The 19,658-nt window shown below is 32.9% G+C and overlaps 1 protein-coding gene across 1 annotated transcript in view; it reads right to left on the reverse strand.

The window, feature by feature from the left end:
* Window positions 1–1,893: 1,893 nt before the first annotated feature.
* LOC126879548 (sex-lethal homolog) overlaps window positions 1,894–19,658 on the reverse strand; it is a 49,127-nt gene continuing 31,362 nt past the window's right edge. Inside the window, exons 4-5 of the mRNA XM_050642698.1 lie at window positions 18,969–19,126; window positions 1,894–8,284 (exon numbers count right to left, since the gene is read on the reverse strand). Of these exons, the coding sequence (XP_050498655.1) occupies window positions 7,797–8,284; window positions 18,969–19,126 (646 nt within the window). The 3' untranslated portion in view covers window positions 1,894–7,796. The remainder of the gene's footprint in view (window positions 8,285–18,968; window positions 19,127–19,658) is intronic.

Raw genomic sequence — 19,658 nt, forward strand, 5'->3', positions numbered from 1 at the left:
AACTTGTGTCATTCCGAAAATGTAAAAACAGGAGGATCTTCATTTAAATCGGTCTTTACTTATTCGCTACGTGCAAGTACTTGGAGGGGATACGAGAAACGATCGTGCGCGAATAGCGGAGAAATTTTATAACTTTCTTAGCATATTACTTAAATAATTCATATTGTCAATTGAAATTATCATATTGACATCTTTTATACTCACTGTCATTGTCAAATCGGGCATTAATATTGCTCCACCATATTGATATGATATGCAATTATTAAAGTGAATTTAATTAATTGTAGGTATTTTACTTGTAATACTGCATTTTAATAATTAATTTTATTTACTACATACAATTGTTTACCTTTTAATAACATAACCTTACTCTTACTTTTTTCTTATTCTTTTTTTGGGCTATGGCTTTGACAATTATCCAGAAACCAGGATAATATAATTGGCCAATATAATTAAAAGTGCTAAAAATGTTGCTGAGCTATGAAACCAGGTGTCGCTCTTCCGAACTTACACGGTCCCAATAGACCATTCCAGGGTGACGTCATTTGACAGCGACTGATGGGCAAAATATTGTAAACAAACTAGGTTAAGTTTAGAAAACCATTGTTTAATTTAAGAATATGATTAAAATACCAGCGTTTTGTTCAGTTTAAAAGTGTTCCAGTAAAGGTAAAAGAGATAAAGTAAGTTTTTTATAATACCAGAATCATTTAAAGACCGAAATGTTTTAAATCACTATAATCACAATACACTGTAAACAGAACGACGATATGGGCCAAGAAAACTGATTTTCTGATTATACCGGGTTTTTGCATCCCCTACGAGGGTGTCCTATATCCAATATTTGAAATTTTTGTAGTTAAAACCACAGATTTTTTTATAATAAAACGAGAAAATAGCAAAAATAACACCAGAAACACAATTTTTGCCCCTCAGCAACGGTGTCGAAAGTCACGTGACCTGGAATGGTCAATAGTAGATAAGGACAGTATGCTAAATTTGCAGTTACTCGAGCGTTATGGAGACCTATTGGGTTGTGAAGATTAGGTCCTAAAACCAAAAAAGTGAAGTTTTTTATTAAGTGGGGACTTTCCATTTTTTAATTTAATTTTCCGTTTCCAACAATCGTTTTTTTCGATTATAGTGCCATCTATCCATAATTAGAAAAAATGTCTCAGATAAAAGTTACTTATTTTTACGTAAAGAATTCAAATCTGCAGTAAAAAAATGCGGGCTCCTATTTAAGATTTTAAAGTAACCCCTACCCCACCCCACCTCAGTGGGGGTCCTGTTTGGAGGCATTCGACAGATTTTTTAAAAATGTTGAATACGTGTATTTTGCAGTTTTTCGATCTGATGTTCATTTCGCGAAATATCGCAGGGTTTGTATTTAAAATTTTAAATTTACCCCCTACCCCTCTCCATGGGGGTCGTGTTTGGTATCATTCGATAGATTTTTGAAAAACATTGAACACGTATTTTGTAGTTTTTCGATCTGACATTCATTTCGCGAAATATTCGCTTTTTTTTTGTAAAACTTTGTGACTTACACCCATTTTCTTACGCCCCGCTCAAATCGTGAGATTTTTGCGGGGATTTTTACACTGTTTTGCATGCACTTAACTTACCTTATCTTAATCTGACGATTTCGAGTTTTTCTAATGATAGATTTTTTTTCGGACCCCCCCTTAACGAACTCCCCTGTGGTAGAGGTACAGTTACAGGGTACACTGTTTCTCCCCATGTGCTAATCGGACGCGCTCGAGTAACTGCAAAAATGCCCGCTTGGCCTCCCCTACCATTAGTTTAACAACTGTGTTAGTTAATTTTGGACTCTGGGATTGAATCTTCCAATAAGCCTCTGGTACTGAATGGGTTAAGTAATTTAGAACACAATTTTGAAAAATATAATCATTAAATCTTAATTGAGTTTACAAAAAATTATTTACAATAATGGATTATGAATTTGTATATTTAGGAGGACTTGGCAACAGCATACGGCAATACCTTTTGAAAACAGGTTGAGATATTTTGAGGGAAAGGTACTGAGGAGAATTTACTGAGTGGTGAATGGTGTTTAGTGCAGCCGATATGTAAAACAATTGTGCATTTAATGATAGAAGCATATAATTTGGACCACATATAAAGGTTTAAAATTAGATATGAGGCCATCTCAGATTTTCGCTTTTACAAAAATGGCGGGCATTCAAAATGGCGACTATACATATGTGACTAATAGCAGTGGCGCACCCAGAATTTTCCTCTGGGGGGGGTTGGCTTGGACACCATATTTTTTTGTATTGTGTTTGTGAAAGACAAGTTACATTTTCTATTCTTTGTATATTTTTTATATGCCCTGGGAGGGGTTTTAACCCCCAAAACCTCCCTCTGAGTGCGCCACTGCTAATAGCACAATAACTTTTGAACGAGACGTTCGATTTCAACCAAATTTGGTATATAGGTTCTTTTTTTTAATGTATAAGATCGAGGTCTTGAACAGGAAGAGTCGGTTTACCAAAAGTTGTGCTTTTCCTGGTTTTATGTAAAAATATGCTGTTTTTTTTTCAATTCTTTCATCCTGTATATATTAGTTTTTCATAAAGTTAATACCGCCATTGAAAAGACCGTAAAAATATTTTTTAGGAAATATTTTGAATTTTTTAATTATGTTAATTACCATTTAATAAATGCATAACGTATCTTCACATGTACCTATGTGCGGCAGATTCGTGCAAATATTATAAGAATTATTGTGCATTGCATTTACTGGTAGAAGCATATAACTTGAACCACATATACTACATATATAAAGGTTCAAATTTAGATATAAGGCAATCTCAGATTTTGCCTTTTACAAAAATTGAGGGCATTCAAAATGGCGACTAAACTTATATGTGACTAACAGCACGATAACTTTTGAACGAAAAGTCCGATTTCAGCCAAATTTGGCATCAATGTTTGATGACTAAGATCGAGGTCTTGAACCGGAAGAATAGGTTTACCTGAAGTTGTGTTTTTACTGTTTTTTTTTTGTAAAAATATGTTGCTTGTTTTTTCACTTCTTTCACCCTGTATATATTATTTTTTCAAAAACGTAAAACCGGCATTGAAAAGACCGTAAACATATTTTTTAGGAAATATTTTGAACTTTTTAGTTATGTTAATTACCATTTAATAAATGTATAAAGTATCTTCACATGTACTATGTGCGGCAGATTTATTTTGAATGCCGCCATTTTTGTAAAAGACAAAATCTGAGATGGCCTCATATCTAAATTTGAACCTTTGGATGTGTAGTATGTGTGGTCTAAATTATATGCTTCTACCATTAAATGCACAATAATTCTTATACTATTTGCACGAATCTGCCGCATAGGTTCATAGGTACATGTGAAGATACGTTATGCATTTATTAATTAGTAATTAATATAACTAAAGAGTTCAAAATATTTCTTAAAAAATATTTTTACGCTCTTTTTAACGCCGGTATTACCTTTTTAAAAATTAATATATACAAGGTGAAAGAACTGAAAAAATAAACAACATATTTTTACATTAAAAATCAGGAAAAACACAATTTCTGGTAAACCGATTCTTCTGGTTTAAGACCTCGAACTTAAACATTAAAAAAATAACCTATATACCAAATTTGGTTGACATCCGAGTTTTCGTTCAAAAGTTATCGTGGCCATTTTGAATGCCCGCCATTTTTGTAAAAGGCAAAATCTGAGATGGCCTTATATCTAAATTTGAACATTTGTATGTGTAGTATATGTGGTCCAAATTATATACCATTAAATGCACAATAATTCTTATAATATTTGCACGAGTCTGCCGCACATAGGTACATGTGAAGATGTTATTCATTTATTAAATGTTAATTAACATAACTAAAAAGTTCAAAATATTTCCTAAAAAATATTTTTACGCTCTTTTCAATGCCGGTATTACCTTTTTGAAAAATTAATATACAGGGTGTCCAGAAACTCTACCGACAAACGAAGACAGGAGATTCTTCAGATAATTTTAAGTTAATTTAACCCAATTCACTTAGTTCGAAAATGCTTCCTAAGGGAGCTAGAGCTCTTTGAAGATGGCGTCTTGTAATTAGTTTTTCTTAAATACCTCCAGAACGCTTCCATTTAGAAAAACAAAAGTTGGTACGCGTATTTATCTTCAAGATATAAATCTAATCCATCCATTACAAATTTCTAGTAGCGATCATAGGCGTCCGTTTTGGGTAGGGCAACGGTTATTTTATCACATAACTTTTTTATCTTTAACTTTTATGCATTTCTGACACTGGATTATTAAATTATGGAGTATTCTAGTACTAAAAGGTACTCTTGTTTTAAATCTGTAGGACACACCGTTTTCTCGAAAAATCGATTTGAAAATTTTTCGCTCTTTGAATTAAAAAATTTTTTTTCAAAAAAAAAACTGTTTAGAAAGACCAAAACTGGTACATTTATTTATATTCCAGAGATAAATCGATTTCATTAATTGCGAATTTCTAGTACTGGTCATAGGCGTCCGTTTTGGGTAAGTCAACAGTTATTTTATAGCATAACTTTTTTATCTTGAATTTTTGAGCATTTTTGACACTAGATTATTAAATTATGAGGTATTCGAGTACTAAAAGTTACTCTTACTTTATGTTGGTAAAATACTTCGTTTTTTGTTGAAAAGTTCTTTTCATTTTTTTTTCAAATTCCAAAAATGAAAAATTTCAAATCGATTTTTCTAGAAAACGGTGTGTCCTACCGACTTAAAGCAAGAGTACCTTTTAGTACTAGAATACCTCACAATTTAATAATACGGTGTCAAAAATGCATAAAAGTTAAGAACAAAAAAGTTATGCGTTAAAATACCCGTTGCTCTACCCAAAACGGACGCCCATAACCGGTACTAGAATTTTGCGATAGATGGAATCGATTCATCTCTGAAAACTAAATATGCATACCAATTTTCGTTTTTCTAAATCTAAGCGTTCTGGAGGTATTTAAGAAAAACTAATTTCATGACGCCATCTTCAAAGAGCTCTAGCTCCCTTAAGAAGCATTTTCGGACTAGGTGAATTGGGTTAAATTGTCTTAAAATTATCTGAGGAATCTCCTGTCATCGTTTGTCGGTAAAGTTTCTGGACACCCTGTATACAAGGTGAAAGAATTGAAAAAATAACATTACTTTTACATAAAAAATCAGGAAAAACACAACTTCTGGTAAACCGATTCTTCCGGTTCAAGAGCTCCATCTTATATACCAAAAAAAGAATCCATATATAGCAAATTTGGTTGAAGTCGGACTTTTCGTTCAAAAGTTATTGTGCTATTAGTCACATATGTATCGTCGCCATTTTGAATGCCCGCCATTCTTGTAAAAGGTAAAATCTGACATGGCCCTCGTATCTAAATTTGAACCTTTATATGTGTAGTATATGTGGTCCAAATTATATGCTTCTATCATTAAATGCACAATTCTTATAATATTTGCACGAATCTGCCGCAGTAGTTGGTGTGTGGAACTGTACCGGGTATATCAGGATCCAGGTATCACCAACCACATTACAATATGTCGTCTGAGGTGGCTAGCACACAAGGGCGGATCCAGGACCGATTTTCGGGAGGAAGAGCATGGGCTTTTTGGGGTACGGGAGGCTGGGGGAAGAGCAGGATTTTTAAAAGAATGGCAGAATTGGCAGAATTTTCGGTAGAATTTTTAAAAATTAGGGTTAAAATGGTGAGTTTTCAGGCACTTTTCACACACTTTTGAGTGCCATATACATTCAAAATTTATCGTTATTAAAATATTATTAAAGTCAGTACCGATTCCTACACATTTCTTCGGATCTGCAGTTCTCTCAAACATAATACTATTTATCCAAAGGCTCTTCCTGTCAGACGTTGTTTTTCCCCTCTTTCTTGATTTTCATTAAGTATTTTTAAGTTCTCATAAGCTTCAATGAACTTACAATGTCTTCAGGAATATTGTTATTGTGTTTGTATCTCTTTAGAGAAAACTGTTCCACGTGGGATACGTCGGTCGTTTCGTCAAATATGCAGAGTAATAATTTGAACTTTGAACCTGATTCATTATTTGTTCAATTATTTCTTTACCACAAGACGTGTATGTTGCCTCGGAAGATGCTGTGGAGAGGTGGTGTTGTTTAACACCTTGGCTGCGTTACGGGATAAATAGACCTCGTACGTCACTAACGGTTGGCTGCGTCGACTGTGTCGTAACGCACGGTGGTAAGTGGGGTATACGTAGTGTGACCAACTCCAATTCAGTCGAATTCGGGACAAGGCAGAAAAAAATACCTGAAATCCGGGACTTTGCCATGAAAATCGGGCCATCTTTTTTAAATATAGAACTTTAATACTATCTTTTATTGATTATTTAACATTTTTATGTTGACAATAATATTTTTGATGGGATTATGTTACAATTGGTTTGTCCACAGTTTTAGTTTTGGTAGTAGTATAATACCACTGACGGTTTTTTTTTCAAGAATACGATGTAACAATGAACATCAAGAAGACAAAATTTATGAGAATATCTAAAATGCAAAGAAATAACGAGAATCTCCTCATGAACGGAACCAATGTTGAACGCATAGACCAATATGCATATCTTGGAACAATGATCAACTCCACAAATGATTACTTCCAGGAAATTAAAATTAGAGTAGAAAAGGCTAGAGCTAAATAGAAGCTTGAATGCGGCATCAATGAAAAAACTGGAGTTGTGGGTGTATAGAAGAAGTCTAAAAATATCATGGACAGAACACGTCACAAACGAAGAGGTTCTGAGAAAGATGAATAAAGAAATGGAAGTTTTAAATACAATCAAAAAGAGAAAATTTGAATATCTCGTACATATTACACGTGGAGAGAGATACAACTTGCTCCAACTCATTATGCAGGGAAAGATTCAAGGAAAAAGAAGCATAGGGAGACGCAGAATATCGTTACTGCGCAACCTGAGAGAATGGCAGACCAGAGATGGCAGTTGAAGAAGAAGAAGATAATACCACGATATAAAATGCATGCGTTTTGGATGTGGTATTAGTATTACACTCTAGAAATTTTCAACTTTTTTTCGTCGCACCAATTCAATTTGATATGATTTCTTAGAAGAATAACATTCAAAATTTCAAAATAGAATTTTACCAAAACGTTGAAAATTCGGATGGCCCGGAAGCCTTGTGCGGGACGCCGGGACACGACTTCATAATTCGGGCCATGTCCCGGATTTTTCGGGCTAGTTGGTCACACTAGGTATACGGGACATCTATGATACGCCTCGTAACGCACCTAACATAAGTTTATAAATATCTCTAAACGCAGCCAACGTGTTAAAAGAGTCTCATCTTCTGATGCGATTTTAAACCTTAACAATTCCCTGAAATTTAGACTCTACTATTGGTCGTAGTCTTTCTCTTTTTTTCTTGTATCTGTTTAGACCTCCGAGAGTCTATCTGGTTAATGACTGACTTGTGTGGGTTGCTATAGGTTTCGGGACTTACAGGTTTTGTCCCATTCTCAGGCCAGAATAAGAGATAAACTAAAAACATTAATTTGAACTGCCAATATTTAAATTTACATTTTTTTAAATTCTCGGAAAGGGACCATGTAATGCGGATGAAGTAAAATGGTCCAGCAAAAAATATGGTAAGTACGTAGTTGGCGGAGAAACACTACGGATAACGAAGACTGGATGAAAATTATTAATGAAGCTAGGCCCTCCTAGGGTTTAAAGGAAGAATGACGATGATAGACAGGCATGTTAAAAACCTAATCTGATGTATCCGATTCCTCATCTTTAAGTAATTCTACAATTCTAAACTGTAACTTAGTTCTCTTTCCAGCGGGCAATTTACGTAAACCTTCTCCCAACAGCTGCAAAAAATCATCAACGCCGTCAGTTGAAGATGCATTGTTATCAGTTTTTAACTTTTTTTTAACACTGCCTATATCTCTTCGACTAGATCCACATAGGGCAACAGTTTCAAACCCATCCAAAAATTTCATTTGATGGTAATACGAAAACGATCTCCTCTCTTTTATATAGTTTTCTCTAAGATTAAACCACATATTAGTAAGAAAACTTATCGAATATTTTTTCTTAAATACACGATAGATCTGCTCCCACAGATTTTCAATCTCCATTTTGGTCGAGTGAATTGATAAGTCCCAGAGAGGTCTTCTAGGTAAAACTTCAGCAATAAGAAGTTCTTCTAAGTCAGGACCTTCGTCTCCAAACGTAAATGGTTCTTCAATTTCTAAAATTAAAATGGGTAACATTTCATTACTACTTTGTACACAAATACAAAAACATCTGAATGGTTGCATCGAACAATTTTAAGAGGAAAAAATCTAACATTCTTTAATTATTTAACATCAATTTAAACTGGACAAATTTATCGAACCTGGAATAAATAAATGTATAACTAAAACAAGCAAATAAATAAATAGAGGATGGCAATGTGGCAAACTGTAAAAAAAACGGGAAACGTTAAAAAATTGATTAAAAAAACAAAATTTAGAATTTTAAAAATTTTTACAATAGAGGTGCTTTCCGCAACGACTTAAAAACAAAATATACCTCAAAATATAGATAGAGGTCATATTAAATATAGTCTAGTACTAAAAGCATTTTGCAGAGGGTCGCCCGGTAAAAAGTAAAAAAAAACGGAAAACACATCCTTGATCGAGGCCCATGCTGGGCCCCTTACATCGTCGGGCCCTTTACATCGTCGGGCCCCTTACATCGTCGGGCCCCTTACACCGTCGGACCCCGGTAAAATCTACCGGCTCTACCGCCCTCTTGGTGAGCCTGCTCAGAGCAACATTAAATGAAAAATGGGACTATTTTAAAATTAAGAATATTCTTTTAAAGAAATGCATCACAAAAGCAGCAAATGCAGCAATCCAGCAAAAGAAATTTAGAAGAAAAACCAATCATAAGAATTTGGACAGAATGCCATAAAAGAAAAGCATGGTGTACGTGAATACTCTCCACAACAATACACAATAAGCTAGATTAAATTATGTAGAAAGACGTAATAAACCAAAAGATATTGCCAGAAAGGCACATTAGGAGCCTTGGAATAGATTTATATCCAATATTGGAATCGAATAGCAATGCTAGTTACTAGTTAATGTCCGTGATGTAAGGTTCTATACTCTGGACAAAGCAACCCGCGTGGGAAGAGTCCTGGGATGCCTGATGTTAAATCAAGGAATATTTTAAACATCATGCTAATTTTAACCCGAGAGCAGTCACGCCGTTAAAAAAAAATCTAACATTTTATCTTTTTTCGTGATAACTTGACGAAAAATTTTGCGACATAACTTTCCACTCGTAAGTGCCTCGAGGAAGGGTGTAGTAGTGTGTAGGTATTTTTTTTCTTCTTCTCCTTTTTGTGGAATTTATGACTTTGGTGAGAACCAATTAGCTTCAATAATTGTTATAAATAATATGTCTGACATAACAAGTAAATAAAAATACTATAGAATTAAAATTTGCTGTAAATTCGTATTGTTAGATAAAATCTAACGTGCTACCGATTACGTAAAAGAAAAGAGCGCGACTGTTCCCGGGTTAATACAATAATGTTAACTTTTAAAACTATATTAAAATATCTGAAGGGGTTTTACCCACATACCTTGGTGGCTCTGGCATGTACTGTAACGTGTAAAAAGCACTGATTATGGAACTGTTATTCCGAAAACGTTCAATGATGTAGTGTAGAATGTAGATGTAGATGTGAGTAATTTTAAGAAAATATGCCTTTTGAAAACGGATTTTAGTAATTTTTGGCGATTTATGGTATACAGCCAGTTGCAGGAATTTAATTTCCTCGTGAATCCTAAAAGTGCTTGCGCTAATCATGTTATCAAAAATTATACTTAAGCTTTTGCAAATTTTGCTAATGTTTATGGGACACTCACATTTAAATATTTAATATTTAAACCTTAAAGTTGTTCTATGCAACTATTCATAAAAAAAATGAAATAAATAACAAAAAAGTGACAAAAACTTAAAAATAACGGGTTTAGTTTCAGGTATAATTAGCATCATCATAATAGGGAACTTGCACATTTTTTTTATTACATAATAATGTTCAGTTTTGTATAAAAATGAGATTTCCAAAATTTCACGCTTCAAAATCTCATAATAACTTAGAAGTACAAATTTAAAGTCTTCGGTATTTTAAAGTAGTTCGAACGGCCCGTGACGTCACCTAGTTTTACATTACTTATTATTATGGTTATATTTCGCTGTGTCTAGGTAAACGCTAACGTGTACGCAAATAAAAAAGTTAGGTACATACACGCGAATTAAACTTCATCAAGCCAGTGACGTCATTATTTAACGTACGCAGTGACTGTATATTTTGGTAAATACATGCTATTTTGATATGTTTAGTGTTTGTTTGATTTGTTTGATAGAAAAATATTTGTTAAGGGAAGGGAAGCAGAACTATTCAGATGTTTCAAACTTAATTGTAATAAATCAATGTATATAATAAAAGTATGTATATATTTAGGTTAGCAAAATAAATATATGTATTTAGTTGACATGACACGTACAAAATATTGCTAAAATAATTTTTATACGTAAGTTAATTATTATAATCAACTATTCTAAATGGGAAATGAGCCACAATTTAACTAAAAAAAGATTTTATTAACGTTTCGACATCCAAATCGGATGTCATTGTCAAAATACAAAAATTAGTCAGATTAAATAAATTATTAGAAAAAATTTTTTACTAAGCAAGAACATTTTTGTTTAATTTAATAATATTTTGTATTTTGACAACGACGTCCGATTTAGACGTTGAAACGTTAATAACATCATTTTTTTAGTTAAATTGTGGCTTAGTTCCCATTTAGAATATCTAGTTGATTACAAAAATGCCACAAGGAAATAGCTTCATAACAAGTTAATTATTATTGTGAAAGCTTTAGGTATTCCTTTTATTTTAATTTTGGACGGTAATACTAAATATTGTATATACTAAATTGTAACATATTGTACTATATTGTAATACTAAATACTTATTTCACTTATAACTAAAAAATATATATATTAATTTATAGTATCTTAACTTTTTCATACTCTTTTAAAATGTTGTTAAACTCATTAAAACAACTAAATAATTGTCCACACTGCATAGTTAATTTAAAAACAAACACTAAACAAATAAAAAATAAGAAATCTCTTTATGGTAGGGGAGCAAAGTATGCTAAATGTGCAGTCACTCGAGCGCTTTGGAGACCTAGTGGGTTGTGAAGAGTAGGTCCTAAAACCAAAAAAAGTTAAGTAATATTTTCCATTTTAGTGGGCGCTTGCCATTTTTTAATTTAATTTTCCTTTTCCAACAATCGTTTTTTCCGATTATAACGCCATCTATGCATAATTCGAAAAAATGTTTCCAATAAAAGTTACTTATTTTTTCGTAAGAAATCCAAATCTGCAATAAAAAATAGGGGCTCCTATTTAAGATTTTAAAGTAACCCCCACCCCACCTCCATAGGGGGTCGTATTTGGTGCCATTCGATAGATTTTTTAAAAATATTAAATAAGTGTATTTTACAGTTTTTCGATCTGATGTTCATTTCGCGAAATATCGCGGGATTCGTATTTAAAATATTAAATTTACCCCCCACCCCTCTCCGTGGGAAGTCGTGTTTGGTATCATTCGATAGATTTTTAAAAAATATTGAGCGCATATTTTTTAGTTTTTCGATCTGGCATTCATTTCGCGAAATATTCGCTTTTTTCTTGTGAGACTTTGGGACTCGCCCATTTCCTTACGCCCGGCTCAAATCGTCAGATTTTTGAAATATACACTCTTTTGCATGTACTTAACTTACCTTATCTTAATCTGACAATTTCGAGCTTTTTTAAGGATAGATTTTTTTTTCGGGCCCTCCTTAACGAACTCCCCTGTGTTAAGAGCCAATATATGGTAGAGGTACATCTGCAGGATACCAGGTTTCTCTCCATATGATAATCTGACGCGCTCGAGTAACTGCAAAAATCCCCGCTTGGGCTCCCCTACCATTACAAATCAATATTTAAATTAAAGTATAAGCACAACGCAATTAAACAAATTCCAACACTCTGACACTAACTTTTGATTTGCGTACACGTTAGCGTACACCTAGACACAGCGTTATATTTAGGTATATTCTTTTTTTCCTTCTTTAGTTTATTGGCCTCCACCTACTTGGGTATTTGGCCAGCTCGTCGTAGGGTAATAAAGGAAAAATATTTATATTCTAATGACATTTATCGTATGTCGTTGTAATAATATATACCAGTTTGTTGAGATTGGAGTTTGATACAGTTTTTGAAGGAAAGAAAAGAAGGTTTACTATTGAAAATAAAACCATTTTGTAAAAGTAAAATTTTTCTATGAATAGTTCAAACGAACAAAAACGCTTTTAACGTCACATAACTGTATTTTTTACTGACGTTTATAATGTCTAATTAATTTTGTTTACTTTTTGGTGTAAAATGTAAATGCAAAACCATATGACGTCACGACGCGTTTTTTGCTGGCTGGAATAATTTGAATTTTTAATCGTCTTTAGGGGAAAAACGAAAGACAAACAAAACTTTTTTATCATTGATACATGTTTTAAATTATGTTCTGTTGTGATTTATAACATTTTTTTCCAATTTTAAATTTTATGCAAGTTCCCTATTCGCGGTGTGCAAGTACTTGGGAGGGAATACGAGAAACGATCGTGCGAGAATAGCGGAGAAATATTGCAACTTTCTTAAATAATTCATATTGTCAATTGAAATTGTCAAATTGACGTATATTTCATACCTACTGTCACTGAAGAAGAAAAATTATATATTGCTCAACAATATTGATATAATATGCAATTATTATATAAAGGTAAATTTAATTAATTGTACATATTATTTTGCTTGCATTACTGCATTTTAATAACTAATTTTATTTACTACATACAATTGTTTACGTTTTAATAACATAACCTGCATCTTATTTTTTTTCTTATTATTTTTTTGGACTATGGCCTTGACAATTATCCAGTAACCAGGACTAATATAATTGGCCAATATAATTAAAAGTGCGAATAATGTTGCTGAGCGTAGAAACCAGGTGTCGCTTTGCCGAACTTGCACGGTCCCAATAATTATTCTGGCATTACACACAAAGAGTCCAAACTTTCCCAAGTTTCTGAACATCTGTCTCCAAGTTTGAAAAGTCAGGGACCACCATAAAAGATTTATTTGATGACGTAAACAAAACTTTTTTTTTCTCCGAAATAAAATAACTAAAAGAATGAGTGGATTACACGTAGGCAGTGTACGATCAGGCAGGACCATGTAGGATACCAAAATATATACAGTAAAATTCGCAAAGAAATTTGCGGCGAAGGAGCTCTGAACGACTACACTTTGCACCAAAGCTGAAAATCTATGTAAACTCGGCGACAGCTTCAATCTCGACAAGAAAATTAAGAAAATTGCTGGTATCTTCAACAAAAAACAAGGTTTTGGTAATTACACATATTGACCAAGATGAATTAATAATGTATCCTCGTGATATACATAATGCTTGGGATATGTACACAGCTAATTTGTTCAACGATCACAGAACACAAAAGCCACCATAACTGGGAGACCATTTGCATAGCCCAAGTATTTTGAAAGCCGGGATTGTACACGCTATCAAACTATTAAAAAGTAACAAAGCCTCAGGCCCAGATAATTTGTATGCAAAAACAATCAAGTTACTTTATGAAGAAAACATAATATGCTTCTTTTCATGAGCATTTTTCAGTGCGTCACAAATGATAGAAAAAAAGGTAAGTCCGTGATAATATACATTTTAGTGACATGACATTTTAGTTAAATCTGACAGTTGTCAAATTTATATTGCATTTATAAAATGGTATTTTCTTTGATTTGTATAGTCTTATAAATTGTACAGATTATATTCGTAGATATATTATATAATTCGAAAATAATTTTTATTTCAATTATAACGCCATCTATTGACAACTAGAATAAATGTTATAAATGTCACCGACGAAATGTAATCACCGACGTGCGTTTTTTCTGTCACATGCAATTTAACGCGTTAGAAAGAAATCGAAAAACTGTGACGCACTGAAAGATCCTCATGAGAAAAAGCATACATTATTCTGAAGCTATTTAACGATATCTACGATAAGGGCCAGAATCCAAAAGATTGGTTGCTCTCTAGATTTATCGCCCTAGCCACATACACTAAGTGCAAAATTCTGCATGGACCACTGGCTAATAAGCCACTTTATAAAACTTTTCTTGAGATGAATCTTGAAACACAAGAAATGTGAATAAGTCACATTAAGTCACAGGCTGGAATCATTTTGATTTCAAAGATGGACTTTAAACAAAACAGGATGTTTTTCTCTGTTTCATCGATTATGAAAAAGCACTAGATATCGTGAAACACGAACTAATGATACAATATCTACAAGAGTTGGGATTGGATACAAGGCTATAAAAGTTATCACCAATTTGTATTGGAACCGGACAGCAACAGTACGTCTTCAAAATGTCAACGAAACGAAAGATTTCTCAATAAAAAGGGGAGTAGGAATGCAAGGTTGTATCTTTTCTTCAATGTTGTTTAACTTATATGTAGAAAAATTCTTCGCAGATGCAGTGGCAGACTCTAATAAGGGTATTAAAGTAAACGGCATATTTATTAACAACATTAGGTATGCCGATGACACAGCGATCATGGCAGATATCGAATATCTTCAATACCGTTTAAATCATCTAACTCTTTCAAGTGAAGCGTTGGGTTTGAAAATAAATATCAAGACGACAAAAACAATGTTTATATGTATAAATAATTATCTAAACGCAAAGATATATGTAGCTGAAGAATAAATCGACCAAGTTATATAGTTTAAATACTTGGGTTGTCTGCTAAACGAAAGTTGGGACCCTAAAGTTAGACTGATATAAAGAGCAGAGTAGAACAAGCCAGAATTGGTTTTTTGAAAATTCGTAAATTTCTGACTGATTGCAAGTTGGATTTCAACCTGAGATACAAGATGCTAAAGTGTCTCTCTCAAAAAACTGGTATAAGACTGTATAGAACACTGATAGTACCCGTTTTCGCATATGGATTAGAGGCATGCACTCTAACCAAAACAGACGAATCATCTCTATCGATTTTTGAAAGAAACCTATTACGCAAGATACTCGGAGCGGTCTGTGAAAACAGGATATAAAGGCGTAGATATAACTTTAAACTGCAGAATACCTACAAGCATGTTTGGTCGAAAATATGTAACCACTATAATACTGCGGACCCACTCGCAGTGGGCAGAACATGTAGTCAGAGCTCCCCGAATTGAACATGATAAAAATATTCTAACAGCGCAACCACCGGTGGGAATGAGAAGACGGGGTAGACCAAAGCTGAGGTGGTTAGACCCAAGGGGTAAAACAGGATGCTGGGAAGATCCGTGTTACCAACTGGAAAATCGAAGGAAATGACAGAGAAGAATGGCGCAAAAAGCTTAACAAAGTTGTGACAAAGCTCTTTAAGGGATGTACCATAGTGATAATGATGAATTATTAATACACTCTGTACATAGTTTTCTATACTTTTCTGAGAATTGCTGGGTATATATTTATTCTGTTTTCAATTATTTGCTATATTACTGGTTATATATGCAGGGTGTGGCTTTTAGTGCGAGGAAGTCAACTACTTATTTGTCGTAAGAGATATGGGAACAAATTATTTAAGTAAAAGTTAGAGCATAGATAGAACCATACATAGATAGCAATATAAGGTTTTGAAATGTTGTACGAGGTGGTTTGAACGATAATTACGCTTTTACATTAATTTCGTAGCAACGTTAACATCCTGTACAACTGTAGATATTTAAGATAAAAAAATCTATTTAGGTCGGCGTTATCTAACTGCCCCACGAACTACCTGGGCCCGTTAATCCCAAGTACATGCTGCCCTATCGTCGATAAAGTTAAGGACTAAGTCTTAATGACCGGAAATTCCAAATTTGATTATAGTTGAAAGTAAGAATATAAATATTTTCAGTTATTCACTTCAGTTGCAAGTATTACGGTATAGTGTCTGGTTTTGTCCGTTAGTGTTTAACTTTTAAATGGCGAATCCAACGACTATGTTTAGTCAAAGGAGATAACTTTTATTAATAATTAATGAATATAAATATTCAAAGGCCCATGTCTCCAAAGATGGAAAAGTTAAAAGGCAATGCACCAAAAAAGGGTGTCAACAAAAATTGTACACAAAGGAAGGTGATGAAAATTACGTTATTCTTGAAAAAGCATCGGTGGAGCATAATCATGCTCCAGATATCCACGTTGACCGGCAAATTTTTAGTAATTCTACAAAGAGGAAAGCTGTAGAAGATATACGTGAAAAACCTTTAAAGATTGTCCACAAGGAATTGAGGAAGGAAAATTTCAGCAATTTACCGCTGACGACGAAAGACATTTCTTGCGTTCGAAGAAATATCTATGCTGCAAGACGAAAATCCACACCATCATTGCCCAAGTTACAGAAAGAAGTTCTACAAGTGTTAGTGAACTTAAATTTAAAAACAAATACAGTGAAAACTTTTTATTATCTACGAAAAATAATTCCGCAATTTTTAGTTGTTTCACAAATTTTTACTTTTTGTGTAATCTAGATTCTTTGTGTGTAGATGGAACTTTTCAATACTGTTCTAAATATTTTTGTCAGATGTTTACTATACATGGCTACAAAAATGGTTTTTATGTTCCTCTAGTATTTTGTTTGTTACCAAATAAATCACAGCAATCGTACAAAAGTACATTTGATACATTAATAACAATATGTACAGATTTAAATTTAAATTGCAAACCGAAGCGAATAATTTCTGATTTTGAAATAGCAATTCAAAATGCAGTCAAGTTAGTGTGGCCCGACATTATTATTTTTTGTTGCAAATTTCATTTAACACAAAATTGGTACCGAAAAATTCAAAATTTAGGTTTGTCCTCTGAATATAAAAATCAAACTGTTATTCTTCTTCTTCAGGTGCCATCTCCACTACGGAGGTTGGCAATCATCATAGCTATTTTAATTTTTGAGGCAGTAGCTCTAAATAGTTGTTTTGAGCTGCATCCAAACCATTCTCTGAAACTGTTTATTGGAAAATATTTAAAATTGTTTTTCGGCATAATTATTTAGATCCAAATGATGTTGGTGACTTTTTTTCTCATGAACTTTTTAATATTACGCCAGAAGATGACACAGTTATGCAATTTTGTGATTACCTAGTCGATAATTATTTAACGGAAGATTCAACATTTCCACCTTACATGTGGGCTTCAAATTCATCATCTCTTATATTTACTACAAACGCATGTGAATCATTTCACTCGAAATTTAACAATGTTTTTATAAATCACATCCTGACATATTTAAATTTACAGACATTTTGTTAAATTTTCAAGCAGAAGTATAATGTGAAAATTAGAACTGCACATAGATTCGAAAAAAAAACTTGATAAAACGGCAAAAAGAAAAGTTGATTTTATTGAAAATAAGCTAAATGAATATTACGTTAATCAAAACATTACTAAATTAGACTTCATTAAGTCAGTTTGCAATTATTATGCAGCTAACTTTTAAAACCTAAATAGAGTTCACTCTTACTTATTTTAATCACTAATCATACATTAGAATTAAGCATTGTTATTGTTTAACTGTAGTTTTTGTTATTGTATATAAGTTAATGTAGATTTATAAATAAACTTTATTCGATTATATTGTTATAGACTCATTATTTAATCATTTAAAATTTTCGGTCATGCTTTGGGAATTGGGTTCCTTTTTGAATACCATAAAGTAAAACAAAAACTATATATGTTCACAAAAATATTATCTAAGTACCTAGGTAGCGTGGGGCAGTTCGTAGTCGCTTTTAATCCTACTATAAAACTGAACCCATTAAAATCTAGGTAATTAGCGTGGGGGAGTTCGTAGTCGCCCATTTAGGACCAAACGACTTTTTAATATAGTCTATTATTATCCAAAAAAATTAACAACGCGAAATATTTAATTTTGGTATATAGGATTGGTCGAAAGTGGGAATCAGTCATTTCTAAGTATTAACAAATGGAAACATCCTGCATTTTAGTATTGCAATGAAATGTTATTTATTTTGTGCTTTTATTTGTGAGTTATTCGTGATTCTTTGAGCCAAACGTTCATTGGAAAAGCAATTAGGAGCAATTTTATTAGGTTGGCTGTGAAAATCTTCAATCAAAAATAATTTTTTTCGAAATAAAAAATACATAATAGTGCAGACTGATCCTTAATTTATTTATTAGGTAAGATATAAAATATCTAAGTAGTTAAGATTGTTGGTGTGTAAAATATTAATAAAAATACACTATATTCTACCTAGTTGACTCCCACTTCCCACTTTGATACTAAACTTGCTTTAAAGTTTGACATTAGACTATTTTTATAGTTCTTGTTGCTTTGTTCCTACATATTACTAACATATAAAATAAACCTAAATATTTTTTCGTATCTCTTACGGCAAATGAGTAATTGACTTCTCCGCACTGATGCCGCACAATGTATTTTTTTACTTCAGGCTTAAGAAAAACAATTCAAGAAATCATTTTTATAATCAAAAAGTTTTTCTGTATTAGTTTTACTCCTAAGTGAGTATCGAGACCAAGTTTTCGTTGGAATTTTGCCACGCCGAATTAGCCAGGAAGTGAGGTGAAAATTATAGACTTCCCCATGCCTTCTTTTATTCAGCATTCGTATGGTTTGCAAGTAATAGAAACCACGAAGGCCTAACCAGAAACTTGGTCTCGTTAAAAGTTTTATTTCTCCGAAAATAAAACTTCGAATTAAATAATTTTTATAACGGTAAAGTTACCTCTATAAAAACCCATCGGATCCCTCATATTCAAATTCTGTGCCCTCTGTCTTCCATGATCTTCGTTTACTCTTACATTAAGAGGTACCATTGAATCTCCCAACGTTGTTCCATGCAAGCCAGCGATCGCTGCCTGTGCTTCTTCGCTCTTAGCAAATCTAAATAAATAGATACAAATTATAACACAAGTGAATAAAGGTGTTTTTTTTTAATTAATTCAATAGGGGTATGATGAACCAACGGAAGCGATCCAGATTCTACGAGGCGTTAGACAAGGATGTATACTTTCACTTATATTATTTAACCTATATTCAGAGGAAATATTTAGTGAAGCCTTGGAATATTGCGAACATGGAATAAAAGTTTGAACAGTTTACAGCAACTAATAAACAAAGTAAATGAAGTAAGTGAAAGATTTGGACTACAAGTAAATATATCAAAAACTAAATTTATGGTTATCAGCAAAAATAAAATTAGAGACACTCAACTGCTTATCAAGAACAGACCAGTGAACCGAGTAAAACAGTATACCCATCTTGAAACAATAGTAAACGAACAATGGGATCATTTACAAAAATAAAATGTAGAATAGAGAAGGCTAGGAGTGCATTCAATAGCATGGCTAAACTCTTTAAAAGTCACAACCTTAATCTGGGGATAAAATTTAAGGCTCCTACGATGTTATATCTT

Source organism: Diabrotica virgifera, chromosome 2 (assembly GCF_917563875.1).
Source record: "Diabrotica virgifera virgifera chromosome 2, PGI_DIABVI_V3a".
NCBI lineage: Eukaryota > Metazoa > Arthropoda > Insecta > Coleoptera > Chrysomelidae > Diabrotica > Diabrotica virgifera.